The sequence below is a fragment of the Macrotis lagotis genome, chromosome 2 (genome assembly GCF_037893015.1).
Source record: "Macrotis lagotis isolate mMagLag1 chromosome 2, bilby.v1.9.chrom.fasta, whole genome shotgun sequence".
NCBI lineage: Eukaryota > Metazoa > Chordata > Mammalia > Peramelemorphia > Peramelidae > Macrotis > Macrotis lagotis.
In genome coordinates this window covers 190,884,785-190,912,713 of record NC_133659.1, presented here as the reverse complement: position 1 = coordinate 190,912,713, position 27,929 = coordinate 190,884,785, and the positions used below count along the sequence as shown (strand labels likewise).

General features: G+C 41.7%; 1 protein-coding gene across 8 annotated transcripts in view; it reads left to right on the top strand.

Moving 5' to 3' along the window:
* Nucleotides 1-24,771, top strand: part of ARHGAP23 (Rho GTPase activating protein 23) — a 104,373-nt gene extending 79,602 nt beyond the window's left edge. For 7 of the 8 annotated variants that reach the window (XM_074224093.1, XM_074224092.1, XM_074224094.1 and 4 more), the window contains 7 exons: nt 248-321; nt 1,011-1,100; nt 1,973-2,098; nt 11,090-11,131; nt 11,562-11,658; nt 13,909-13,940; nt 22,147-24,771. In XM_074224093.1, coding sequence (XP_074080194.1) covers nt 248-321; nt 1,011-1,100; nt 1,973-2,098; nt 11,090-11,131; nt 11,562-11,658; nt 13,909-13,940; nt 22,147-23,166 — 1,481 coding nt within the window. In that variant the 3' untranslated portion in view covers nt 23,167-24,771. Of the gene's footprint in view, nt 1-247; nt 322-1,010; nt 1,101-1,972; nt 2,099-11,089; nt 11,132-11,561; nt 11,659-12,144; nt 12,168-13,908; nt 13,941-22,146 lie in introns of all 8 variants that reach the window. The other variant, XM_074224099.1, reaches the window with a different exon arrangement.
* The last annotated feature ends 3,158 nt before the right edge of the window (nt 24,772-27,929 follow it).

Here is a 27,929-nt window from a genome sequence, read left to right as displayed (position 1 = left end):
ATAGATGGGAAGTTTTTTTTAAACCTGGGGTAGTCTATGAATTTGTTTTCTTAATATTTTGAGAACTACATTTCAGTATTATTGGTTCCCACCTATGTATTTTATTTCATTCATTTAAGAGCATTATCCCAAGAAGGGGTTCATAAGTATTGCCAGACTACCCAAGGGGTCCTTGACAGAAAAAAAGGTTAAAAACCCCTGGGTCATCACTAGTTTCACTAATGGGGACTTTGGTATACTTTTATAGATAAATACAATGACTTCATTGAGGCAAATAGGATTGAAGACTCCAGAGAGAGAATGAAAACACTGCGAAAACTGGTATGAAAAGAGGAATTTTTTGGACAAAGAGGAAAGCAGATGTGTAGGACAAAGAGTCAGTATTCCTTCACTGGGAGTCAAGACACCTGGGTTTTTGCCCCACTTCTTGCCATTAACAATATGTGATATTAGACAAGTCACTTCTCCATTTTGTTTCCTTTTCAGTAAATTGAAGGGAATGACCTGGATGATCTTTAGTTGCTTCTAAAAATTCAATGGTTCTAGGGGATCATTCTTCACAAAATTCTTCAGGTGTGGCCATGGCCCCCATCCCTACTTTTACCACCATTTTCCCACTTGTTTATCATCAACAAATCACAAAGAACATAGAAAGGGGGGGAAGGGGAAGATAAGGAGAAAGACTGGGAAATTCCACATCTTACAGATGAGAAAAATCAAGTCTGATTGCTCAAAGTCACAAAGAGAATAAGCATCTCAAGCAGGATTTGAACCTAGAGTTTTCTGACTATCACTTTACCTATTATGCCAAACCGACTTCAGGGGAGATGCAGTTTTATGATAAGGTTGGTGACAGTATTTATGTGAGAGGATATAGTTGGAGAAGAGACAAGAACTAAGGAGTAGCATAGTAATGTAGTAGAAGCTCTGAAGGGAATGCTGTAGAAGGGGATTGTGGGCAAAAAAGTTGACATAGCCCTAGTCTCTGTTCTCTCCTCTCTCCTTCCCAGATTCGGGATCTTCCAGGTCACTACTATGAAACGCTCAAATTCCTTGTGGGGCACCTGAAAACCATTGCTGATCATTCAGAGAAGAACAAGGTTGGTAAGAGAAAAAACTAGGATTCCCTATAGGACTCTGATGAACCAGTTTATACAAATCAAAGTAACCCTCCCCTACCCCTGCCAGGAATTACCTTTGTACCTCTAGAGGTCAAGGTATCTTACCACCTTTTGCCTCTATTCAGGTCCAGCCCTTTCTCTAACTTGAGAGGGTTGTCTTCTAATCTCCTGAGACAGAAAAACCAGGGTCTCTCAGTGTTGCTCATCAATCCTTGCTAGAAATCTGTCCTTGCATCTAGCCACAATACCTCCTTCTGAACTGTCATAGCTTCATCGATCATTGACCTCTTGCCCTTGGTTTCAGTGTTGCCTTTACTTGTACTTTTTAGGGTTTCCCTGCTCCAAACAACTGGGAAGTTCTATCTACCATTTAATCTCTTTTTTTTTTGTCCGTCTTATATGGAGTTGGCTTGCAGATTACAGGCTTTTATTCACATGTACTTCTATTTGTACTATATATGAACTGATATGTTCAGAGTTATTCTCCTCCATTAGAATGGGCACTCCTTGAGAGCAAGGATCATGTTATTTTGTCTTTGTTCCTTAAATGTTTAGCAGAGAGCCTTGGTACATGATAGGCACTTAATCAATGACTGTTGACTTGATTTTGTATTTCTAGTTCTTAGCTGTGTCTTTAAGTGTTTCTGACTAATTGGGTCTGTGCCATTATGGAGCCCACTAAATTAATGAGAATGATATGGAGGGAGAAAGGGAGAGTAGACAGGGGTTGCCTAAAAAGGAGGGAGTTCTGTGACATGTGGACAGAGCCAGAAAAAGGGAAGACTGAAGAAAAGTGTAAGAGGAGACAGTAGAAATTATTGACTGTCATTTATTTTCTCTCCCTTCACAAGATGGAGCCCCGTAACCTTGCTCTGGTATTTGGACCCACACTTGTGAGAACTTCAGAGGACAACATGACAGATATGGTGACTCACATGCCTGACCGGTACAAGATCGTAGAGACACTAATCCAGCATGTAAGAAGACCCTGACTTATGTATATTTACCTATAGCTATGGTGATCATACAGCCTAGATTTTTCTGGCTAATTCTGCTTTCAGGCCTTTTGTTCCATTCTCAAATCAGAGAAGCTTCCTATCAGGTCACATGTGCCTATTAGGGTATTTAAAGATCCTGCTCAACCACAGCCTGAACTTATCTCAAAGTTATGAATACTATACTTTTTTTTTTGCAAGGCAATGGGGTTAAGTGTCTTTCCCAAGGCCACACAGCTAGGTAATTATTAAGTATCTGGGACCAGATTTGAACTCAGGTACTCCTGACTCCAGGGCTGGTGTTCTATCCACTGCACCACCTAGCCGCCCCAAATACCATACTGTTATGAGCTGTAAGGCAGGTTGTTTGTTGATGTTCAGCTTTCAGTCATGTCCAACTCTTCATGACCCCAAGTGAGGTCTTTTTGGAAGAGATTCCTTCTCCAGATCATTTTACCAATGAGGGAACTGAGGCAAACAGAATTAGGGACTTGTCCAGGGTTACTAGTAAGTGGGTAAGGTCAGATTTGAACTCAGGTTTTTCTGATTCCAGACCTAGCATTCTGTCCCCTGCCCCACCTAGCTCCCCTAATAGTAGTAGTAGAATCCAAATATTTTTGTCATTGCCCATCACCAATGCTAGATTTGTTTTTTGACTAGTTTTTCCAGTAGTAGGGATGAGTTTTGTACTAAGTCATTCCTATTCTCACCATGAACAGTAGACTATCCCCTAAGCAGGTGAGGATACCATCTTTGGCTGGGGAATGGGGACTTTTAACTCTTTGAGAGTGAGAACATTATTTATCCCTGATGGAGAAGCCCCAGGGCTGGCTCTGATCTCCACCCCCAAAGAAGGAACCAACCTAACCTGTGGGTAGTCAGATTTCAATGAGGTCCTTTAAGTATATAATTTCTAACTCATTTCTTCCCTCTACTCCTTCCACTCATCCCCAGCTCATCCTTGTCTGTGTCCTCCCTTCCCCACTAATATGAGTATATTTTGAGACTGAAAACTGTTTTTTTATACTATTTTATTTTTTTCATTAAATGTAATGATATTTTTAACATTCATTTTTACAAAATTTTGAGTTTCACATTGTTCTCCCTCCCTCCCTCCTTCCCTTCTAAAATAGTAAGCAATTTGAGATGGGTCATATATGTTGATCATGTAAAAATTCCATATTAGAGACTGAAAACTTTTAATCTTTTTTTTGCAAGGCAAATGGGGTTAAGTGGCTTGCCCAAGGCCACACAGCTAGGTAATTATTAAGTGTCTGAGGTCAGATTTGAACCCAGGTACTCCTGACTCCAGGGCTGGTGCTTTATCCACTGTACCACTTAGCTGCCCCCTGAAAACTTTTTCATTTGAGTCAATTCACTCAATACATTGATGAATTTTTTTTTATTAAACACCTACTGTATACTGGGACTTTTCAAAGGATGAAGCAAATCTTACTTGTAATGAATTTACATTTTAACTGGGGAGACAATGTTTATGTATAGAAATATATAAAATATAAACTTAAAAAGTAGTTTGGGAAGGTGAAAGAATTAACAATAAGAGGGAGATCAGAAAATTTCTGAGCTGCATTTCAAAGGAAGAGAGGAATCCATGAGGGAGAGGTAAGAAGATACATTCCAGGTTTGAGGGAAGACCAGTTCAAAGACTTGAATACAAGAAATGGAATGTTATGAGTGAGAAATAAAACAAAGGCTGAATTTTAGAATGCAAGGGATGAGAGGGAAGGGTTAATAAGCTAAAAAAGGAGATTTTACGTTTTACTATAGGGAACCACTGGACTTAGTGGAGTAGGGAGGAAGTCACCTAGTCAGATCTGCATGTAAGGAAAATTACTTTGGCAGCAGTGTGGAGGACAGATTGATGAAATAGGTAGAATAATTGAGAGTGTGCTATAATAATGTAGACAAGAAGTGATGAGGACTTCAACTAGAGTGGCAACTATGAATGGAGTTAAGGGATTGGATTCAAGAAATGTTGTGAGTGTAGAAATGGTAATGTGATAAATGGATGATATGCTATACTGACATTACAAAGCTGGGAGACTGGAAGGATAATAGTGTCTTTAAGAGTTTGTTGTTGTTCCCCCTTCATTCTTCTTTTTTTTTTTTTTAGATTTTTCAAGGCAATGGGGTTAAGTAGCTTACCCAAGGCCACACAGCTAGGTAATTATTAAGTGTCTGAGAAGGGATTTGAACCCAGGTACTCATGACTTCAGGGCCAGTGCTCTATTCACTGAGCCACCTAGCCGCCCCCCTCCTTCATTCTTAAATGAAGACTGATAACATCAGGAGAGTGATGTCTTGACTTGCAAGTGAACTGGATTTAAGTAAAGCAGAGTTGTGCAGTCACCAACCTCATTTTCTCCTTCAGAGACATCTGGGTCCAATGGCAAGACATACATAGATCAAGATGACTAGTGATGGTCCAATGCAGTGGGAGATCCTGGCTTTTTAAGCCAAGGTCTTTGCCAGGTCTCAGTCTTTCTGAGGAAACACCAATTCAATAGTTAAAGTCTGGATTGGAACTGAGGTAAAATATAGTCTAGATTTCCTTTACAAAAGACTCAATCAGAGAGAAAAAGATCCTTAGAATTTTTGGTCTTTGAGAAAAATAAGAAAGTAACCCAAGTTTCCTCAGAGGTAGTAGTGATTCTAATTAACTGGTCTGTGGGAAATAGAATGGCAGCTTGTTGTAGTAAAGAAAGAACTGACTTCTGAACCAGGAAGACCTGGATTCAAACTCTGCTTCCAATACCTTCTGATTGTTTGACCCTGGGCAAGTCATTAACTTTTCATTTCTCTAGGCAACTATTTAAAAGTAGAATTTGCAGTGAAGATATTGACTTGCAGTGGTAGAGAGACTCCCCATTTGAGCAATTCCTGTGCCAATTAAATCACATCTAGTTGGCATAGTGGCTAGAGCTCCAGGGCTTAGAGTCAGGAAGATACAAGTTCAGATCTGACCATAGGACACTTACAAGCTATGTGACTCTGGGAAAAGTCATTTAACTCTGTTGGCTTCAGTTTACTCATGATAAAATGAGCTAGAAAATCCCAAATGGTCATGAAGAGCCAGGCAGTAAAATGACTGAACAAGAATCTAAGATTCAGAGGCTAGAAGGGAGGGCATGCCAGGGCTGGAAGATAGCCTATACAAAAGCACTGAGATTGCAGAAGGAATGTTGTTACCAGTTTAGCTGGAATGTTGAATTCAGGAGGGGCAGTAATATGATTTTAGCAAGGAAGAATAGTTTGCAATACTATTTCAAAGGGCTTTAAATTCCAAACTAAAAAGTTTGTGTTTTATCCTTGAAGGTATAGGGAGCCACTGAAGTTTCTTGAACTGAGGAGTAACACAATAAGCGTTGTGAGTAATACAATCAGGGTCATTTCCTAGACAGGTAGCTTAAAGATATATATTATATCTACATATAATTTGTCATTAAGATACTTGGCAGATTGTACATGTATAACCTATATCAGATTAATTGTTATTATGAGAGAGAGGAGGGAGTTAGAAAAATGTGGAACTCAAAAATTTACAAAAAGATGAATATTGAAAACTATCTTTGAGTGTAATTTAAGAACATTCAAGAACCAAACAAAATCACTTGGCAGAATCTCTCACAATATCCTTGTGGACAATATGCATAACTAAGGATAGACAAGATAGAAATATAGTTAGGAGAGCCTAGAACTGGCTAACCAAAGGAACCCAAAGAGTTTTGTTTAATGGAACATTGCCAACCTGGAAAGGAGGTCTCTAGTGGAGTGCAGCAGGATTCTGACTTTGGCTTCAGTAATATGAAACAAATAGCATGATTATTAGATTCAAAGATGAAATCTTTGATCTGAATTGATAATATTCATTTTCATTGACATAATATAATTCTTCCTTTAAGGTTTATAAAATTTACTTTCTTCCTAATAACCCTTGGAGATACATGATGCAAATATTACTGTCCCCATTTTATAGGTGAGAAAACTGAGGTGCAGGGAGGTTGATTGTCCTGCCTGTAATCATATACATAGTTAACATGTGAACTGGGATTCAAACCCAGGTCTCTTGACTTCAGTCCTTTATCTACTTGATACCTTACTGACCTGACTGTCTCAGGATTGGAAATCCAACAATTTCAATCAATGCACTAGTATTGCTAAACAGCTACTTTGTATCAATCATCATCATCATCATCATCATCAGAATCATAATTAGCACATTTTTATACACACAGACATCATACTAAGGTTTTGCTAAACACTTTCCAAATATCTCATTTTAGCCTCTCAACAATCCTGTCTCCAGATCCCTCTATCTACTGTCCCTCAATTTTAAGCAGTGAAGATACAAAAACAAAACTGGAGCAACTCTTGCCTTCAAGGATAAGGAGAAGACAATACATACATAACAAATATATAATATACAGTAAATGAAGTTTTTTATTGTACCCCTTTTTGTGACCTTATTTGGTTTGGGGTTTTTGTTTTTGTTTTGTTTGTTTTTAGTTTTTTTCAAGGCAATAGGGTTAAATGACTTGCCCAAGGCCACACAGCTAGGTAATTATGAAGTGTCTGAGGCTGGAATTGAACTCAGGTACTCCTGACTCCAGGGCCGGTACTCTATCCACTATACCATTTAGCCACACACCCCCATTTTGGGTTTTCTTGGAAGAGATACTGGAGTGCTTTGCCATTTCCTTTGGCTCACTTTATAGATGAGGAAACTGAGGCAAGCGTCGTTGAGTGACTTGCTCAGGGTCCCACAGCTAGAAAGTGTCTGAGGCCAGATTTGCTCTCAGGAAGATGAGTACAGGATGCAAATGGGAGGAAGGACACTAGGAACTAGGGATCAGGAGAAGCTTCATTCAGAGAGTCGAACTTCAGCTGAGTCTTGAGAGAAAGGGATTTCAAGAGACTGAGAGCAATTCAGATTTGGGATATAGCTAGTTCCAAGGTATGGTTTCATTAGTATGGGAAACTAAAGTGAGACTGTTTCTGCATTTTTATTTTCTGTAATTTAAAATTTTGCAGAGTGGCCTGAGATTGCATTTATATAGTGCTTTAAAATTTGCAAAGCTATATATATTATGTCATTTGCTCCTCCCAACAATCTTGTAAAGGAGGTGCTATTATTAGTCCCCATTTTTTAGATAAGGAAATTGAGGCACCCAGAGGTTAAGTGACTTGCCCAGGTTCCACAACTAAATCATTGTCTGAAGTAGGATTAGAACTTGGATCTGGAAATTCCAAATTCAGTATTCTGTCTTCTATATCATGTAGTTGATGTGTTTAAAAGGTTAAAGGATTTCTTCATAATGACACAGCTAGTGTGTCTCAGAGACAGTACTTGAATCCAAGTGTTTGCTGCCTCTACTAATCAATCCATTTATTAAGTATCTGCTATATGCTAGGCACTATTCTGGACTCTGGAGCTGAAATACAAAAATGAAATAACTCCTGCCCTCAAGGAATTTACATTCTATAGGGGAGGCAACAGGTACATATAGAAGTATATACAATCCACATGCAAAGCATGTGGGAAAAGAAGGTAGCAGCTGGAGGAATCCTTGTGCAGGAGAGATGCATGCTTAAGAAAAGTCCATAAGGAAGCCGGCGGGGCGGGGGGGGGGGGGTCCAAAGAATGGTGGTGGTAGTGAGGGAAAGCATTTCAGGTAAAGGGGGCAAGGAGACAGAGTGTGGGAAGGTGAGTAGCAAGATGTGTGTGGATGAACTGAAAAGTACACAAAAGGGAATACTATGGCTACAAAGGTCATTAAAGCCAGGCTATGAAGAGCTTTAAATACCAAATAGAAGAGCTTAGATTTGATCCTAAGGATAGCTAGGTGGTGCAATGGATTGGCCACTGGACTTGGTATTAGGAAGACTCATCTCCCTGAGGTCAAATTTGGTTCAGAAATTTACTATGTGAGCCTGAACAAGTCACTTTTTTCTGCCTCAGTTTCCTCATCTGTAAAATGGGCTGGGGAAGAAAACAGTGAACCCTCCTCCAGTATCTTTGTCAAGAAAATCCTAAATGGGGTCACAAAGAGTTAGAAATGACTAAAATGATTGAACAACAAATATTTAATCCTAGAGATGATAGGGAGTTGCTGGAGTTTATGGAGTGGGAAGTTACATGCTCATACTTGTGATTTAGGAAAATAATTTTGGTGCCAGCGTGGAGGATGGTTGGAGTAAAGAGAGATTGAAAACAGAGGGACGAATCTGGAGACTATGATGAAAGTCTGAACTAGGGCCATGACTATGGGAGTGAGGAGAAAGAGGGAATGAACAAATGTATTAAATACTTAACTGCTTGAAAAGCACTGGGTCAAAACCAGAGAAACAAATAGAAAAGTAAGTTGTCTGTTCTCAAGGAGCTATATTGTAATAGAGAAGCCTTCAATTGCAATCAGTTAGAAAAGCCCCATGGTCCTTAGAGTGCTGGCAGCAAAGAGAAATATTATGTTGATAGAAATGACAAGATTTGGCAACTGATTGGACATATGGGGTGAAGGAGGAGTTGAGGATGAGTTTGTGAACCTGGGGGACTGGATGTTCTCAAAAGAAATGGGAAAGTTTGGAAGAAGGGTGGATTTAGCAAGGAGGATAATGAGTTCTGTTTTGGAAATGTTGCATCTGAGATGCCTAAAGAACATCCAGTTAGAAATATTCATTAGACAGTTGGCAATTTGGGAAAGAACTGAGGAAAAGCTGAGACTGGATCTGTGAATCATTTGCAGAGAGATGATAATTGAACCCATGGGAACTGATGAATATAGAGAAAAAAGATAAGAGGATCCAGAGCAGAGCCTTAGGCTAGTGGGTGTGACATGAATGATGATCCAGCAAAACAGAATGAAATGAGTGGTCAGACAGGTAGGAGAATGAGGTGGGGGTGGAGGGTTAGAGGGGAAGGGAAAAGGGAGAAAGTGAAAGCAAGGGGAGGGGAAGAGAGGGAAGAAGGAGAGTAGGGGAGAGGGAAGAGGGAAGAGAAAAGGCGGGGAGAGAGAGAGAGATAGGAGACAGGAGAGGGAGAGGAGCAGGGAGAGAGAAAAAGGGGGAAAGAAGTGGAGGAAAGGGGAAGGAAAGACAGAAGCAGAGATAGAGAGGAAGGGAGAGAGGAAAGGGAGGAGGGAAAAGTGGAGGAAGGGGGAAAGAGAAAGTGAGAGACAAAAAAGGGGGCAAGAGGAGGGAGAAGGAAGAAGCAACAGTAGAGTTATAAAAACCTTTTGAAAAAGTAGTCAACAGTGTCAAATACTGCAGAGATGTCAAGGAATAAGACTGAAAAATAGGTTTGGCAATTATCACTGGTAACTTTGGAGTGAGCAGTTTCAGTTGAATTATGTCATCAGAACTCAGGGTTTAGAAGAGAGTTAAGTAGAGAGGAAGTAGAGGTAAGAAATGTAGAAAGTTTTTTCAAGCAATTTGACTGAGAAAGAGAGAAGAGAGGTAGAATGATGGCTAGTAGAATTGATAGAATCTTATAAAGGTTGGTTTTTTGGAGGGGAGAAGATGAGGAGACATGGGAATGTAGGCAGCAGAGAAGAAATCAGGAGATAGGAAGAGATAGGGAGAAGGGATGTTAATGAGAGTAATATGCTGAAAAAGATGAGAGGGAATGGGATCCCCTCTAGGGAGGGTACATACAGAAGTTCAAAACCACCTCTTTTTGGAGACTTGAGTAATAGGGAACAGTGTCAAGGGATTTATGAGGTCATCAAGTTGAAGAGAAAATTCAAAGAAATGGCCTTGATTTTCTTAATAAAAGGACATTATAATATAATATAATATAATATAATAAATATAATAAATATAATATATAGGTTGAGCAACTGAGAAGTTAGGATATTTGAGGGAACATTGACATTTAGTGTCTAAGTGCCCTAGGAGAAGGACAGGAGGTGGAGGAAAGAAGACAGTGAGCAAGGCACTAAAATCCTTAAGAAAGAAAGGAGAATGTTTTGGGTCTAACACACAATAACCACCAGGATCAGAAGTGGGTAATAGAGTGGGTAGTGTTAACTTCTTCAAAGGATGAGCAATTGATGAGCAATGGAGGTAGAGAGTGAGTCTTTTGATTCTTCTTTCAGAATCAGTGTTTTGGGGAGGTGGACTGGATAGTGACAGGATATAAAATAGGGTGCAATCAGTACTTAAAAGGATAGCCAGGGATACAATGTCGTCTGGAGTGGGGGGGAGCCAGGCATTTTTCTTGAAGAAGAATATGGAAGAATATGAGAATCATCCAAGTATTTGAAGAATAATAACTTCAAGTTTTAGATTCCTTTTGCTTAGGAGTTAGGGCTAGGACAAGGACTTGCAATTAGGATTACTACAAGAGAGATGGAGATTTGGACTCCATATAAAGAACTTAATAATTAGAACTGTCCAAAAATAAAATGGGCTGTGAGCTCTCTGTCACTGCAGTTGTTCAGGCAGAGGTTAGATGATCATGTGTCAAGCATGTTATAGCACTCTACAGCATCATGTAAATGATGAGCAAAGTAGAATTGCAATAGCTCAAAAGAAATGTGAGATGCATAAATTTAGAGACATCTACACTTCAGGTGTTCACATGAACTATTTGTACTTGACTTCAATTAGTTCATTTTGAGTTCATATTGATCTGATCAATCAGTTAGATACACTGGACCTTGACCCCAACATAGAGGTGTCATTTTGGTCCTCTTCAGGAAAGGACAAAATCAATCAACCAACCAACTACATCATATTTCAGGCAGGGCTTAGACTAGACCCTAAATGGCCTCTTAAGATTCTGAGATTTCCCTCTCCTTACTGGACTTCTCATTATTGTGTCTCAGTTTACTTTTTGAACCAAGCCAGTTTATGAGCAGGAAAATGGAATTTGGAGCATATTCATTTATCTGCTCTCAGGATACTTCTCCCAGCCCAATGTAATCTCCATCCCCACCTTGTTTTTTCCTGCAGTCGGACTGGTTCTTCAGTGATGATGAAGAAAAAGGAGAGAGAGTAAGTGATTTTAAAGGCTTTGGGGGGGAAAGGGAAGAGCCCTCATGAGTGGGGTTAGAAGGATAATATCACAGGAGTCACCAAAACTTATGGTAGGTGGAGAGGACACAGGAAATTGTCCTAAGTGAGTTTAAGTTCAGTGTAAGGCACTTCATGGGTAGGGATGAAGAAGGAAGGGAATTGAAAAGGAGACTTGTCTTTATCCTGAGGAGTATCCAGTCTAATGTGAGAAAGAGACTTAGTCTCTGTCTTCAGAAAACTTTCTGTCTGACTGGAAAACACAGACCTTGCCCTGGGAAACTCCCAGTTGGACAGAAGAAAGTATTTCTTCCCTCAGTCTTATAGTGGGATCAACTGTCCTCCTTCAGGGAATTCCTACTGGAAAGGGGGAAGACAATCTTGGCTCAAGCTGATGGTTCTCTGTTTGCAGACTCCAGTTGATGAAAAGGAATCCCAATCAGTGCCCAATATAGAGTACCTACTGCCCAACATTGGCAGGACGGTGCCCACAGGAGAGGCAGGTTCAGGTGAGTGAGCCTTTGGGTATGGTTGGGGAATATCCACTGGTCCCAGTCCATCGCAGCTCCTTTCCTGGGTTTGTTCCTTGCTTCCCCTCCTATCCCACTGGCAGTGCCCTATTCCCACCCTTGCATACAGCAGCTAAGGTGGAGGGAGGAGTTGGGTGAAGAGACCATCCCCTCCCACCTGGGGAGGAACCAGCTTGCCCCAGTGCTCCCCACCTCCCCCAACCCCAAGAGTTGTATCCTTTCCCTGGTTTCTTTTCTGAGCCTTTAATTTCCTTTAATTCTGGCTTGTACGCGTGCCCCTTGGCTCCTGGGCACTGTTTCTCTTTTTAATATTTCTTCTGTTCTCTCTTTACACCCATCTCTGCTTTCTCTGTCTTTCTGATCTTTATCTTCTCCTTTACCTGTTCTCTCCACCCCCCCTTTTCTCCTCTCCCTTCTTCCTTCTTTCTTTTCTCTCTTTTTCTCTTCCTCTCCTTTTTCCTCCAGCGGACCTGTTGGAGATTTAAAGGGTACAGTGTGTGGTTTCTCAGCTATCTTGGATACTAACTGTAGTGGGTGATTATAAGAAGACAGGGGTGGTGAGGTACCAAGTAGAGTAGATACAAATAATTGTGATCATTACAGTAGAAGTAGTAAAAGGTTGGAAGGCAATGAGGGCTGGGGATGGTCACATACACACAAACACAAAGCTAAGTCAGATCTCATGGTAGGAGTATATCTGACCCTGGCTGCCTCTCTCTCTCTCTCTCTCAGTCTCTCTCTCTCTCTCTCTCTCTCTCTCTCTCTCTCTCTCTCTGGTGTGACAATGGAGTTAAATGACTTACCCAAAGTTACACAGTTTTCATCATTTATCTGAGCCTGAATTTGAACTCAGGTCCTCATGACTCTAGGGCCAGTGTTCTATCCATTGCAACACCTAGCTGCCCCCTTGGCCTTTTCTACATCTTATAATTTTCATACACCAATACACACACACACACACACACACACACACACACACACACACACACACTGCATTCTCTCATCCCACACTGATTTGAAAGAATATAAAAAATAACCCCAGGCAATGATATGTTTCACTAATTTGGGATCCTAACGTCCCCAGCCATCAGAGTTCTTTGGACATTTAGCACCTTTCTCCAGATTAGACAGCTTTGGGGAGGGATATAAAGAGATGGCAGGAAGGATGGTTCACTCAGAAGTTGATTTATATGCTTGAAAAGGATAGATTTGAGAAGGGATATGAGGAGAAGGCCCCAATTTCTTCTAATCACCCACTACTAACTCTCTACCTTCTCGGGTTGTGCTTGTCATTGTGTGGTCAGCTCATCATTGCTCTTCTCACTATCTGGAGGTGAGGGGGAAAGGGGTGGTGGCAGGGAGAAGAGTCCTAACCTGCTTGCCAGGCAGTGTGGATTAACTGGGACCCCCACCCTCATCCAAACCCTCATCTAGAGTCAGGTTATTGCCCCCACTTGAGTCTCATGAAAAGAGATAGTTATGATAATCATCTTCTGTATCCCCTCCACCCTCTGAGTCCCCAACACCATTTTACAGACTCACAGAATGTGGTTCCCAGAGGCTGTTGAATACAAAGTTATATAACCATGATTTCCTTAAGTCCCTCTCTTACCCTGCCCTTCCCTTCTTTTAAAAAGAAGAAACCAAGCCCTAATTGATGCCAGAGAGAACCTGAGTGTGAGGGCTTTCCTCTACCCTACCTCCTATACCACACTCATCCCTTTAACTAAACAGTCCTCTTTGATCCCATTCTCCTGATGGGGGAGATGAGGTTGGGGGAAGAACAAGAATCCTCTTACCTACCTCCCCTTCCTCCACTCCCCCTCCTCCCCACCTGGTCTCCATGTATCTAGGACATTTGTGATCTGCTGTGTTTTATCATTGTGGTTTGTGTGGTTTCGGATGTTTGCCTTTCTGCTCTAATGCTTCATTCATATTAACACAGGGGTGGGAGGCAGGAAAGAAGAGACCCCACTAATATTCTCCCTTAACTGTAGGGTAAATGAAATAACTGAGGTCATGTAATGCCTCAGGGCCCAAAGCTTGATGTCAGTTCCTATTTTGAAAGGAAGTAGTACCTGATATTTCTTCCTTAAATGGGCAGTTCCCTGGTTTCTGAAGCCCCTAAAGAGAAGGATCATATTCCCAAAGTGTGCTCTCTTCCCTCCCTCACCTTCTCTGCCTGTCCCCTACCCAACCACCATTTTTCTTTTTGTCTCTTGCCTACAGATTCTATCAACTGTGGTTCCACCAAGTCCAAGGTAAGGTGGGTGGGTCCCACCTTAGAGAACTGGGGCTCTCTGAATTTCTCATGCTGGGTCAAGGGAATTCCCTGAGTGCCCCTATAGTATGAGGGGTGGAGATTAGACTACGGGGAGTTTACTCTTGTAAAAGAGTGGTATATGTTATGAGAAACATAGAAATGAGTGGGTAAACAGAATGGGGAGTCTCTCTCTCACACTGGTCATTTTTGGAACAGTTAGCTAGCTCCAATGTATCAGTGTGAATACAGGTGAACCAGAGAATTAATAGGCCCACAAAGTCAGATAATCTCAAAACATGCCTGTTTGACTCTATGATATATAATTTTTTAAAATCTCATAAAATTGTCCATCTGACATGCATATGAATTTTTATTCCCAGAAGACACATGCCACCTAGTGGACCTAAGGAAGTATTTCACAAGTTGAATGATAGAAGCTATCAATCAATTAAAATATTTGTTTTGAATATACTGAATCATCATATTTTAACTGAGTACTTACTATATGCAGAACACCCCTCAAGAAATAAATATGATCCATTCACTGTTCTCAGGGAATTTATAGTCTAGTTGAAACAAGACATAAAACAAGGAAAGGAAAATAACAGATTTAAACAACTGAAAACAAGTCATTACTCCACATACAATCACTTGGATATTTGACATGAATGATTGTATCCTGAGGATTTTTTTGGTTCTTCTCTCTTGAAAATATGAAAATTTTGGGGCAACTAGGTGGTACAGTGGATAGAGCACTGACTCTGAAGTCTGGAGGACCTGAGTTTAAATCTGATTTCAGATGCTTAATAATTTCCTAGCTTGGGCAAGTCACTTAACCCCATTACCTTGTTAAAAAAACTATAAAAAAGAAAAGAAAATATGAGTGTTTTCAAATTTTGTGTAAAAGAAAAATTAGACTTGTTCTGTGTGACCCAAGGGGTGAAAGTAAAATCAAAGGATGGTGGCTAACAAGATGTAGATTTGAGCTTTAACATAAGGTGGGGAAAGTAGTAAGTTGATTCTCTAAGACTACAGAGTTGCAGATGAAATCCTAATTTGCTTTGATGCAGGAAATTTCCACACTGGGAGTTTCACACTGATGAAATCATAGGTCAAAAAAGAATGAACTTAAATAAGGAAAAAAAAATAAGCAGTTAGAGACAGCTGAAAATCAGTTGGAGGTTATCAGGAGGTTAAAAAAAAGCCCCATCATTGGCAATCTTCAAGGGAGGAGCTGGATGACCATATGTGGAAGGCATTCTAGAGTGCAGTTACACTTCAGGTACAAGTTAGACTCTCAGGGTCTTCCAATTTGGAGGTTCTTTGATTCATTTTAGCCTTTTTGGAGGCTCCAATCTAAAGGCTTAAGGGTTCTAAGGGCTCCCACCAAAACTAGACCTTCAGTTTTGATTCTGGCTGAGTATGAAGGATCCATACTTACTGTCCCAAAGACCTCTAGCCTTGTTGATCTTAGGTTCTGAAAGATTCGATTTCCTCATTGGAACCAATCAAGGAGACCTTTATATTTGGCCTGAGAACTTATACTTTGTACTACTTAAAAACTTCTAACTGGGGGTGGCTAGGTGGCGCAGTGGATAAAGCACAGGCCCTGGAGTCAGGAGTACCTGGGTTCAAATCCGGTCTCAGACACTTAACAATTACCTAGTTGTGTGGCCTTGGGCAAGCCACTTAACCCCCCCCCAACCCCCACCATTTGCCTTGCAAAAAAAAAAACTTCTAACTATCCTTCACTCCTAGATATAGTCCTTCTTCTCTCTCTATTCATTGAATCATATCTTGTTACAGTCAGTCAGTCAGTCAACAATTAAATACTTACTATTTGTGAAGTATTTTACAAATATCTCATTTGGTCTTAATAAACCAGGAAAGTGAGTGCTATTATCTTCATTTTAGAGATGAAGAAACTGACACTAGAAGAGCTAGAAAAGACTTTCCCAATATTATTTCTTAGAATTCTCAGAATTCCTAACCTCCAAATAGTTGGATTTCTAAGGCAAGATTTAGGACTTCCTGGCTGAAAGCCCAAGATTTTAGCCACCAAAAGAGGAGAGAGAAAAAGAAAACCAAACAGTTCAGCCAAACTAACATCCCTATCCATGGAATCTGACAGTATATTCAAGGTTCTACACCAGCAGCTGACCTAGGCTCTACTAAACCATTCTGCAATCACTGACAGGTTCCAGGCCCTGACTCTGCAATTATCTTTCTTGGATCCCTTTGACTCTCTGGAGACTGGTCTGCTGCAATTAATCCCCTTACTGCCTTTCCCCATTCTTAGGCCACTCCCATAATACTTGAATGCCCAAGTCTTTTTTATTGTTGTTCAGTCATGTTTGACTCTTCTTGACCCCATTTGGGGTTTTCTTGGCCAAAAAACTGGAGCAGTTCACCTTTTCCTTCTCCAATTCATTTACAGGTGAGGAAATTGAGGCAGGGTTAAGTAACTTGCCCAGGGTCACACAGCTAATAAATGTCTGAGACCAGATTTGAACTCAGGAATATGAAACCTCCTGACTCCAGATCTGACAGTCTATATACCCTGGCACCACCTAGCCCAAGTCTAGCACTTTTTTCCCTCACTCCTGTCTCCTATACCCTATACCATGAAAATAGTTTTTATTTAAGAGAAAATACAAATTCACAAATAATCATAGATTTATAATTGGAAGGGACCTAAGAGGTCAGGAAGTCAAACTGCTTTCATTTTGGGGGGGAAGAAACAGTCCAGGAGAGGTTAAGTATATTGTTCAAAGTCCTGACAATTGTCTGAGGCAAGATTAGAACACATGCCTTCAGTGGTCACTTCACTATGCCATATGAGATACTTGCTTATTAGGCAACTAATGTTTGGAAGATAAAAGGAAGCAGACTTTGCTAAAGAGATGATATAATTTAAAATGGTGATATAAAAGAAAATGACCCAGTCTCAGCCTAGTCATTACTTCCAAATTACAGTTGCCAGGTCTAGTTGGTCCCATCACTCAATTCAGTAAACACTGATTAAAGGCACTGTGTGCCAGGTACTTGGGGATCGATGGTAAAAGGACAGAATCTTCCTTCAACTTCCCTGAAGCCAGGAGCTTTGGGTTTCATTGTCATCCTTAAAGAAAATGATATCTTCTACCCCAGAACACCCTAACTTGGTCAGGAATTTACCTAGGGACCCTGGATCAAGTTCATTTGACATTTTCCTCTACTACATTACTAAGGGACAGTTAGGTGGTACAGAGGATAGAGCACTCAGCCTGAAGTCAGGAAGTCTCATCTTCCTGATTTCAAAACTTGTGTCAGACTCTTCCTAGCTGGGTGATCCTGGGTAAATCACTTTACCCTGTTTGCCTCAGTTTCCTCATCTGTAAAATGAACTGTTGAAGGAATAGCAAACCATTCCAGTATCTCTTTCAAGAAAAACCCAAATAGGGTCATGAAGAGTGGAACACAAATGAACCAACAATACAACACAGCAAATATTTCTAATGTCTTCTGTGTGTAGAGCATTGTGAGCTAGCTAATGATAGAGTTATAAAACTTGGTTAAGACAAAGTCTTTACTTCAAGGAGTTCAGGATGCCCAGACAGCTGATCACAGAATAATGTATTATTATTAGTGCCCTAAAGAGTCATAGAACCAAATTATCTGAAGGAGAAAGTTTTTACCAGCCTGAGAGAAAGGGAAAATTTTTTTAGAAGAGTTGGCTTTTAAATTGAGTTATAAAGGATGGATAGGAATTCAATAGATAAAAAAAGAGGGAGTGAGGGATAATCTAGGAATTGGAAGCTTCTTTTTTTTTAAGATTTTTTCAAGGCAATGGGGTTAAATGGCTTGCTCAAGGCCACACAGCTTGGTAATTATTAAGTGTCTGAGGTCGGATTTGAACCCAGGTACTCCTGACTCCAAGGCCGGTGCTCTATTCACTGCTTCACCTAGCAGCCCCAGAATTGGAAGCTTCTAACAAAGGCTGCTAGGTGGTGCCATAGTGCACAGAGTGCCAGACCTGGCTTCAGGAAGATTCATCTTTCTGAGTTCAAATGGGATGAGGCTGTTTCATTCATTTATCAGTCACTGATTGGCTAAATGTGTTTTATCCTCTAGGCACTGGGCTAGGTGTCCGAGGACACAATGATGAAAGAAAGAAAAGAAAGAGAGAAAGGAAGACAGAGAAAAAAAAGAAAGTTAGAAAGAGAAAAACTAAGAAAGAGAGAAAGAAATAGTTCTTGCCCTCAAGGAGCTTATTTTCTACTGGGGAGGAACATAGATATACATATTCTACATAGTTACACTAAATGTAAAGACATTTCAGGGGAAGGGCAATAGAACTAAAGTGGAAGAAGGGGCATCTGGAAAGACCTCAGAGAGAGCCTTGAAGGAGATTAGGAATTCTAAGAAATAAAAGTTGAGGAGATAAGGTTTTTTTAGGTTTGTTGTTTTGTTTTTTTTGCAAGGCAGATGGGATTAAGTGGCTTGCCCAAGGCCACACAGCTAGGTAATTACTAAGTGTCTGAGGCCAAATTTGAACTCAGGTACTCCTGACTCCAGGGCGGGTGCTCTATCCACTTCACCACCTAGCCACCTGGAGGTAGTGTTTTTTAAACATGAGGACAATTTATGCCAAGGTACAAGGAATAGAAGACTGGAACATAGAGTGTATAGGAAGGTATGGAGTATAAGAGTAAACTAGATGATTTAGGACTTTTAACTCCCAAACTAAGGCCTTTGTATTTTATCCTTGTGGCAATATGGAACTTTCTTAAACAGGAAAATGACATGGTCAGACCACGTATACTTTAGAAATATCATTTTAGGAGCCTTGTAAAAGATAACTTGGAGAAGAGATTGAGAATAAGGGAACTAATTGGGAAACTTCTGCAATCATCCAATTGAGTGGGGATGAAGGTCAGAGTTAGTGGTGTGATATTTACTTAAGAAATGTATTCCATCTTTCACTTGACAGTCCTTCATATCTCCCATTTAGCCCTCTCTTCTCTAAGGAAAATATCCCTGCTTCATTCACATGTCCTTATGGTCCCTAGACATCATTATTCTTTGGAAATATATCACCCAGTTTGCAAATTTCCCTCCTAAAGCATGGTGGTGCTGAGGACTGAACTCTTGCTGCAGGTGTGCTCTGAAAGTAGAGGGATTGTCACCTCCAATAGGCTGAGTACCCCGGTGTAGTGTCAGATTGAAATAGCTCAAGAAAAAGCCAAGTCACACTTTGAGTTCATGTTGAGCTTGTACTAAATATATTTGACTTCCAAGAATTCTCATCCCACTGAATTGCCTAAGACCCCTTTCTTTACCCCCCCAACACACTTTGATCTCTTTGTGACCTCATTTTCCTTTGACTCTCAACTTGCCATATTGTTTCCCAGAATTTAGATCTGGGAGTAAGTTAGTAATAAACAGTAAAGCAAGTAATTCTGCTTCAGACTTTTGTAAGTTATGCCACCCAGAGCAAGTGATGGCTTTTCTGGGTCTAGTTCCAGTGCAGTGATTTCCAACAATTTTTATTGTTGTTGTTCTATAAACCCTTCCAACAATAACAGCAGCAAAAATGTTAGCCACCAGGGTCATTTATTATACTTCTCAGAATATTTTTTACTGTTATTTACTGCTTTAGGCACCATAAAACAATTTTTAGCACAAATTCCTAAGGGGTTCACAGTCTATTAAATGGAACCCACTGCTTTTGTGCAATCCCTTATTTTAGAGAAGAAGACAGTGAGATGGCCTAGAGGGATGACTTGACCAGATAAGACAAATAACAGCAATAGTGGATTTTAGTGCCACTAAATCTAGTGTCTTTTGAATAATCATAGTGTAGAGTAATTTGAGGCTTCCATCTAGAGGAAGCTAGATAGCCCAGGGAAAAGAGCTCAGGTAGATAGATGTGAGTTCAAATCCTGCCTCAGACATTTACCAGCTATATGACCCTAGGCAAATCACTCAACCTCTATTTGTCTTCATCCACTGAAGAGGAAATAGCAAACCACTCTAAAAGCCAAGAATACCCCAAGGTCAGTATATGTCACAGGCTCAAACAAAGCTGAACAACAACAAGGCTTGAAAAGAGTACTTTCTTTTATAAAAACCTCAAAGCAGAGAAAATACAAGTATTATTTTAACTTTTACATATGAAAGGAAAAAAGAGCAAGCTCACACTACTGGAAAATGTCTCCAAATCCAGTGCTTTTCCCCATGTATCATACTTCCTCTTCAAAGTTAAAATGAATTCACATTGACTAGAATATCCCCCAGTTTGACCTTGAATAGAGAAGAAATGGGGCGCCTAAGTGCTGGGCCAGGTGTCAGGAAGATTCATCTTCCTGTGTTCAAAACTGACCTCAGACACTTAATAGCTGTGTGTCCCTGGGCAAGTCACTTAATACTGTTTGCTTTGGTTGCTCATCTGTCAAATAAGCTGGAAAAGGAAATGGCAAACCACTCTTTGCCAAAATTATCCCAAAGGAGCCAGATATAATTGATCAATAATTAACAACAAAAGAGAACACATATATGACTGTGGTAGTTATCTTCAGAACCTTCAAAGTCTTCCTTACGGAGAAAAAGGAGGTATAGTCTAAGTTGTAGATGTTACAGGGAAGCATATTCAGGCTAATTGTGAGGAAGGATTTTCTAACAGACCTATTCACTGATAGGATTCTGCCTTTGTTAAATAGTGAGCTTCATGTCAATGTAAAGTGCTAAAAAAAGAGCCTAGATGACTAACCCTATGGGCTAGCTATCATAAAACATTTCTATATGAGGAGATAACTGAATTACATGACCTCTAAGGTTTATTCCACTTTTAAAATTCTCAGTCCTGTGACATTTTTTGTCCCCAGCAATATCCTTTATGGGAACTCACAGAAATTCTCCAGTAGGTACCTGCTCTCTTCCTTCTCCCCACCCCCCTATTCAAACTGGAGACTATGAAAATGTTAATAAAAACAGCACTTATGTTTCACACATATTATCCCATTGGAGTCTCACAACACTCCTACAAAGAAAGTACTAGAGGTTTTATCACTTTCTTTTTACAGATGAATAAACTGAGGCTGAGAGAGTCACTTAATGTGACAACCAGCTTTGTAAGACAACTGTCTCAGTTAGGATTTGAACACTGTTCTTCCTGATTCCAATTCTAGCATACCTTATAAAAGCAGTGTTCAAAGCCATGAAGAAATGTCCTAGTATAGTCAGGAAGACTTGAGTTCTAATCCTGCTTCAGCCTTATTTTTATAGTTATATCACCATGAGCAAGTCACAACTTGGTCTCAGTATACTCATCTGTAAAATGGAGTTCATGGTGATATGTAGTAGGAGCATTTGGGTCAGAATTCCACATCGGTTATTTACTGGATTTGGGACCTTGAACAAGCTACTTAACTTTCTTAGGCCTCAGTTTCCTTAACTATAACATGAGGGGGCTGAACTTGGTAACCTTTGAGGTCCCCTTTAACTCTAAATCTCTAAACCTATGATTCTTGGCCAAAAGAACAAAGCTAATTCAAATCCACAAAAACCTACTCCCCAGAGACAGAGATAATAATTAGCAATAATAATCATAGCTAATATTTATATAAGATTAAATACCAGGCAATGTGATCCGTATTATACAAGTATAATCTTATTTGATCCTCAAAACAACCCTGGGAGGTAGGTGCTATTATTTAGCCCCATTTTATAGTTGAGGAAACTGAGGTAAACAGAAGTTGTGACTTGACCAGGGTCACACAACTAAGATATGTCTGAGACTACATTTGAACTCAGGTCTTCCTAACTCCAGGTCTAACACTAACCATAGAGAAGAACACAAAAAAAGAGGGAAGAGAAGGGTGGGGGTAGTAGGGATTTTAAGGATTGGCATCTTGACTGATGATTTTATCAGAATAAGAGAACTCCAAGTGTGGAAGGGGGACAAGTCCCCCAGCAATTATAGCCTTAAAGGAGTGAGTTAACATCCCCCCCACCTTTATATTAAGCCCAATTCTGCCTTGGCTCCTAGGACCATGGAAAACCCAACCAATGCATCTCCTAACACAAGGTCTGGGGATCGCATAAGCACTTCGAAACAGATGAGGGGTGGGAAGGCTAGCCCGAGCAATGAGACAGTCGGACCCCTGAGCCCCCAATTGGAGGTTTTGGTGTTCTCCCACTCAAGCCTTCCTTCTCTCCCCAAGGGCTCGTGGGTCCCGAAGAAAGAGCCGTACACGCGGGAGATGCTGGCGATCTCCTTCATCTCGGCGGTCAACCGTAAGCGCAAGAAGAGGTGCGAAGCTCGGGGGCTGGGGAGCAGCACGGACGACGACTCGGAGCAGGAGGCGCACAGGCCGGGGCCGGGGCTGCCGTCGGACGGCCCCGGGGGACAGTCCCCCGGAGCCGGTGACGGCCGGGCGCCGAGCCCTCACAGCCCCCCGGGGGACCCCAAAGAGGGGCCCGGCGAGCCGCCCGCCGCCGACACCCGCTCCATCGTCTCCGGCTACTCCACCCTGTCCACCATGGACCGCAGCGTGTGCTCGGGGGCCGAGGGCCGCGGCCCGGGCGGCGGGGGCGGCGACGAGGCGGACGACGAGCGCAGCGAGCTGAGCCCCGTGGAGACGGACACGGAGGGCGGCGGCGGGCCGCGCCCGGGGCCGCCCCGACGGCCCTCCTTCAGCTCGCACCACCTGATGCACTGCGACACCCTGGCCCGCCGCCGCCTCTCCCGCAGCCGGCCCGACGGGGGAGGAGACGACGGGGGCGCCCACCCCGCCGCCGACCCGGCCGGCTCCGCCTCGTCCAGCAGCCAGGAGTCGCTGCGGCCGCCCCCCGCGGCCCCGGCCGCCCGCCCTTCCCTGGCCGAGCAGCTCCGCTTGCGACTCCGGGGCTCGGCCGACGACATGTTCGGGGTGAAGCTCCGGAGGCCCCTGTCCCCCGAAACCCGACGGCGCCGCAGCAGCTGGCGGCGGCACACGGTGGTGGTGCAGAGCCCCCTGACAGACCTCAACTTCAACGAGTGGAAGGAGCTGGGGGGCGCAGAGGGCGCGCCGGCCCGGCCTCACAGCGACACGAAGGACTCGGGCCTCAGCAGCCTGGAGTCCACCAAGGCTCGGCCCTCCGCCGCCTCCGCCGCCCCGCCGCCCCGGGCCGGGGAGCCGGCCCCCGCGCGCAGCCAGGCGCCCCGTCGGACGGCCGCCGCGCGGCTCCACCAGTGTCTGTGACCCCGTGTCTGTGACCCAGGCGCTCACTCTGCCGCCACTTTTTTTTTTCTTGTGATCCCCCGACTTTATATCGTGGCCGTGGGGCTGGGGCCGCTTCTGTCCCTCCCGTCACTTTTATTTTCTTGCTTGGCCAGATAGAGGGAAAAGACAAGCGAGGTCTCGCGTTGATGTTTTTGTGCTGGAATCCGTGAAGAAAATGGGAAATTGGGGGCAGAGCGAGGGAGTGTGACAAGGACAGGAAGAAGAGAGAGAGCAAGTTCGGGAGAGGAGAGAAGAGGAGCAGAGAAACCCTGGAGAAAGAAGGGAGGGGAACATAAAGAGGATGGAGAAGCGGGATAAAAGAGACACTTGCAGGCATCCTGCCACCTGTGTGGTTGCTTCTGTGTATCCATCCCCCTCGAGCCTTACACCCGTGACTTCAAACATGCCCCTTTAACCAGGCAGGGGAAGGGCACCCCCTGGTTTTATTCTAAAGGAAAGATGAATGACGCCAGTTGCTTACTTCCCCCCCTAGTCATGGATACCTGATTCTCAGGAATTAGGAAGAGAAATAATAACTCCACATCTCCTGGGGCTATTGTGTGGAGGGGCTGGGGGGAGCTAGCTATTACCTTCTGTGGATGTATGCTGCGTGTATGTGTCTGTATTTGTGTGCTCTGTTGTTCCAGCCAACAGATTTCTGTAGAGTTTTCAATCTGTCCTCTACTGTCTGTAAGCTCCCTGCTAAAAGCCAACCTTCATCTGCTCCTTTCTGACCCGTGCAGACTGGGCCATCATTTGTTCACTCTGTCCCCTGCTGATTATCCAAGTGAGGCCAGAGGAAGAACCAGGGACCCACACCCCTGAGAAAAGAACAAACATGAGAACTGACCCTAATTCAAAACGTTTGCCAAAATGTCTCAGAGCTCTTCCATCACACCACAAAGGGCTTTGACTGTGGGGAGCTGCAGTAGCAAGATCCTCATACAATTTTCTTTTGGGGGGGGGGGAGAACTTTAAGTGCCTCCTACTTCCCCTCTACTTCTGTTTTGTTCTTCCAACCCAGTCTGCTCTTGTTTTCTGGGCCACCATTTCCCTTGGGGGACAGGGATCACCACCACCTACACATACACATCCTACAGGCTAAGAAATCAAGTTGTTCCCCTCAAGGTGGGTGGGTAGGGCTGCCACCTCTCTTCCCCTACATTGTAAATAGACTGAAAATAACCAGATGACTCCACCCCACTCCAAAATCCAGGCATTCCAGGGAAGCCTTGACAGGATTTCACTCTTCATGGCTGGCAGTTCTGTTTTATGCAAAAATTTGCTGTAAAGTGGATTTTTCTCCCCACCCTACCCCCCCCTTTTTTGTAAATAGTGTCTTTAAATGTGTAACATATTATAAAGAATTTATAAGGATTTTTAAAGATGTTTCACTCATTTAAAAAGTGCTGTAACAGTGTTGAAAACAATTCCACTCCCCCACCCCCCCCATCTCCGCATGTCTCTTCTTTTTGGGTGTCATTGGGACACCTTTCTTTAGGCAACAACTAAAAGTTTCTGCTTCTGAAAAACCCTGTCTTAAAAGTGCAGTCTATATATTGGAAATAAATGGCCTTCTTCAAAGAGTCTGGTGCTTTACTTATTTTGGTGGAATCAAAAATTTTGACCTTAGAATTATATCCAGTGGTTCTTAACCTTTTCTGTAGGGTGTACCCTTTTGACAAGCTGGTGAAACCTACAGACTGCCTTCTCAGAATAATTTTTTTAAGTGCATGAAATAAAATGTATAGTATTACTAAGGAAGTAAAATTAAGAAAATAAAAAAAAGAAGTTCAGGACATTAGGTTAAGAACCCTTGAATACTAATCCATTCCCCCTCATTTTACAGACAAGGAAAATTATGCTTGAGAAGTCAAGTGAATTTGCACAAAGTCAAACAGATAATAAGAGGCAATTCTGAGATTCAAATACAGAAACTCTGAATCCAGATCCAATATTTTTCTTCTGTACCTTGGAGAAGGATGATACAGTCAGATTCTAGGGAGACAGGTCATAAAACCAATGGGATTTAGATCTGGAAAGACAACTCAACACTCCACTTTCACCCATTTTATGAAAAAATAGTATTTCTTTACATGTAAAGAATTGTACATGTAATTATCATTATATTAATAATAATCATCATGACAGTTATAGGAGTGTGGCTCTTTAAGTCTTGGGTGCACTTTGAAGTTATTTAAATGTCAAGTATAGTCTTTCTGTTCCATTTCTGTTTGGATTGAGGGTAAAGCATGGTTTCTTGTTACAGAATGAATGCTTCTATTCCCTCCTAGTAGCGTGGATGTGATCTATGGTTCTTGAAGACTATGCTTATGGAATTCAAACCCTAGTAGGTTCTATCAAATTGGAAAAGCTTCAGTTACTGAGCTATTGCCTGTGTGATTTGTATCTCTCATATAAGACCAGCTTAGTACAATTTGCTCCTGCCACTCTTAAGGCCAGAGAAGTTCATACATACAAAATGAAGTGTTTTTATTTTTTAACTTTTTGGTCACACCAACTCACAAAGACCATTAAGCCCCTGAATGGGTTGAGATCTATTTCTGTGAAAGTCAAAGATCTTTTACACATTTTTAACAAAATATTGTGATCAATTTATTTCAGTATGCTGGATTTCCTTAGTGTTTCAATGCATTTAAAAACATTATTCTAAGAAGTTCATAGACTCCATCAGCTGGTCAGAGGAATCCAAGACACAAAGATATCCCAACCCACTGGCAGTTAGGAAACCATCCTGAATGGGTGGCTTCTGGGGGTGTAGAATGTAGAAATGAATTCAACCCAGAATATTCAAGAGAGCTATTCCCAAAATGGTGGTAGAAACAGAGGGTATTTTGGTTTGTCATCCTCAGTTCAGGGAAGGTTAACTACAAAATGATGGAGTTGCAGCTCCAGGTATAGGAAATAATTTGGTGGAAGATAGCCAAAACAAGCCTGGGATTACTCAGAGCTTGATAATTTTCTGTTATGTATATCTTAGAATATCTGCAATTTTATTCTTGGGACATCTTGACTTAACTACCCTTTTCCCTTCTGAGGAAACCCCAGAAAATGTACATCTGTGGTCTGGAATATGTAGTACTGGGGAAGGAAAGAAAGTAGACTGGAAGTACAGCAACTACAACGATAAAATAAAAGTTGAAAGATGTTTAGTTTCTTGAGATGAAAAACTCTTGTTTTTCTATTTGGATCCCTGGTGTTTACCAAAAAGCCTTGCACATAGTAAAATCCTCACAGTGTTTTTTTTCCCAGCATTCATCTATTCATTGCTTCTCTAAAACCTGGACTTTCTAAGTTCTTGGTAAAATCATTCTTAAAGTTCATTCACTCCATAAATCTTAGACCTGTTGCTTCTCTTATTATGTCACCCTAAGATACAGGATACCTGCTTAGTTGTTAATAGCAGGGATGGAAATTAGTTGTAAAGAGAGACTTCCCCATGAAGAGAACTAAGGATTCTTTTTTTTTCCTGTGTTGATGTTAAAAGATAAGGAAACCTAAACTAGGGGAGCCTAGAAGCCGATTGAGAGTCAGGATGCTCTGCCCAAGCAGTGCTGAATGGGAAATGAAGAGTAGACCCACATTTTGATGAGGCCATGGGAGTATAGGAAAAATCTTAACCATTCTCACACCATTCTAATAAATATGGTCTGTATGTTATGCCAGACAAATACATCTGTGGTTAGACTTGTTTGGACTAAATTTCATAAAACTTGTCTAACTATGTTTTTTCCATTTTGTTTTCTCCTAATTTCTTTGGAATAAAAATTCTAGAAAAATTCCATCCCTTAAGAAAAGGGAGTGTGTAGCATATTCCCTAGGGATCAGAAAAGTGAGGCTGGGATGGGAGTGGGGTGGGGTGGTAGGGAGAAGCTGCAGGGTTGAAATCAAGTCAGGCAGAATTCCACGAAGGGCAGAGTCAGAGGATGTGATGGGACAGCACATTGCTTCTCAGTGATACTTCTGGTGGCAGGTTTGGGAGACAACTATTGGGATAATCCTCAAGTGAGCCTGTCCCATTGGGCAAAACGAAGACAAGCCAAAGAACTGTCTAACATCTACTATGAATTCTGGTTTTCATTACACTGGAAACTGGTACAAGTTGAGCCCCCAAGGAGAGAAAAGAGATGCTGGCAATATTCACCAAAGGGTGCAAAGAACTGAGTTTGGAAATCAGAATGTCCAACTCATCTAAGAAAACATATCTCTCCACTTCCTTTGGGAAGGGGGTGTCCAAAGTTGTGGGTTATTTTATGTATTGTCAGATTTATTTAAATGTAGATTGGTTTTGTTCATGTTTATCTTCTTGTTCTTTTTAGTTTAAAACAATCTTTAATATGGGGGCGGCTAGGTGGTGCAGTAGATAGAGAACTGGCCCTGGGGTCAGGAGAACCTGAGTTCAAATGCGAACTCAGACACTTAATAATTACCTAGCTGTGTGGCTTTGGGCAAGCCACTTAACCCCATTGGCTTGTAAAAAAACCTAAAATTAAAAAAAAGTCTTTAATATGGATTTGTTTTGCTCATTTTTATGTTGTTCTTTTGTTCTAAAATTTTCTTTGTTATAGAGAATTCCTCTCTTGGAGGAAATTGATAAAAAGTTGGGTTTTAAAAAATATCATCCCAGCAATCAAGTCTTCTTCCTGGAAGGAGTCCAGAGTGAAAGTCAAGAGAGGGCAGGAAGGATTTATACCTCTGCTTCAAGAACAGTAAAGAGATGT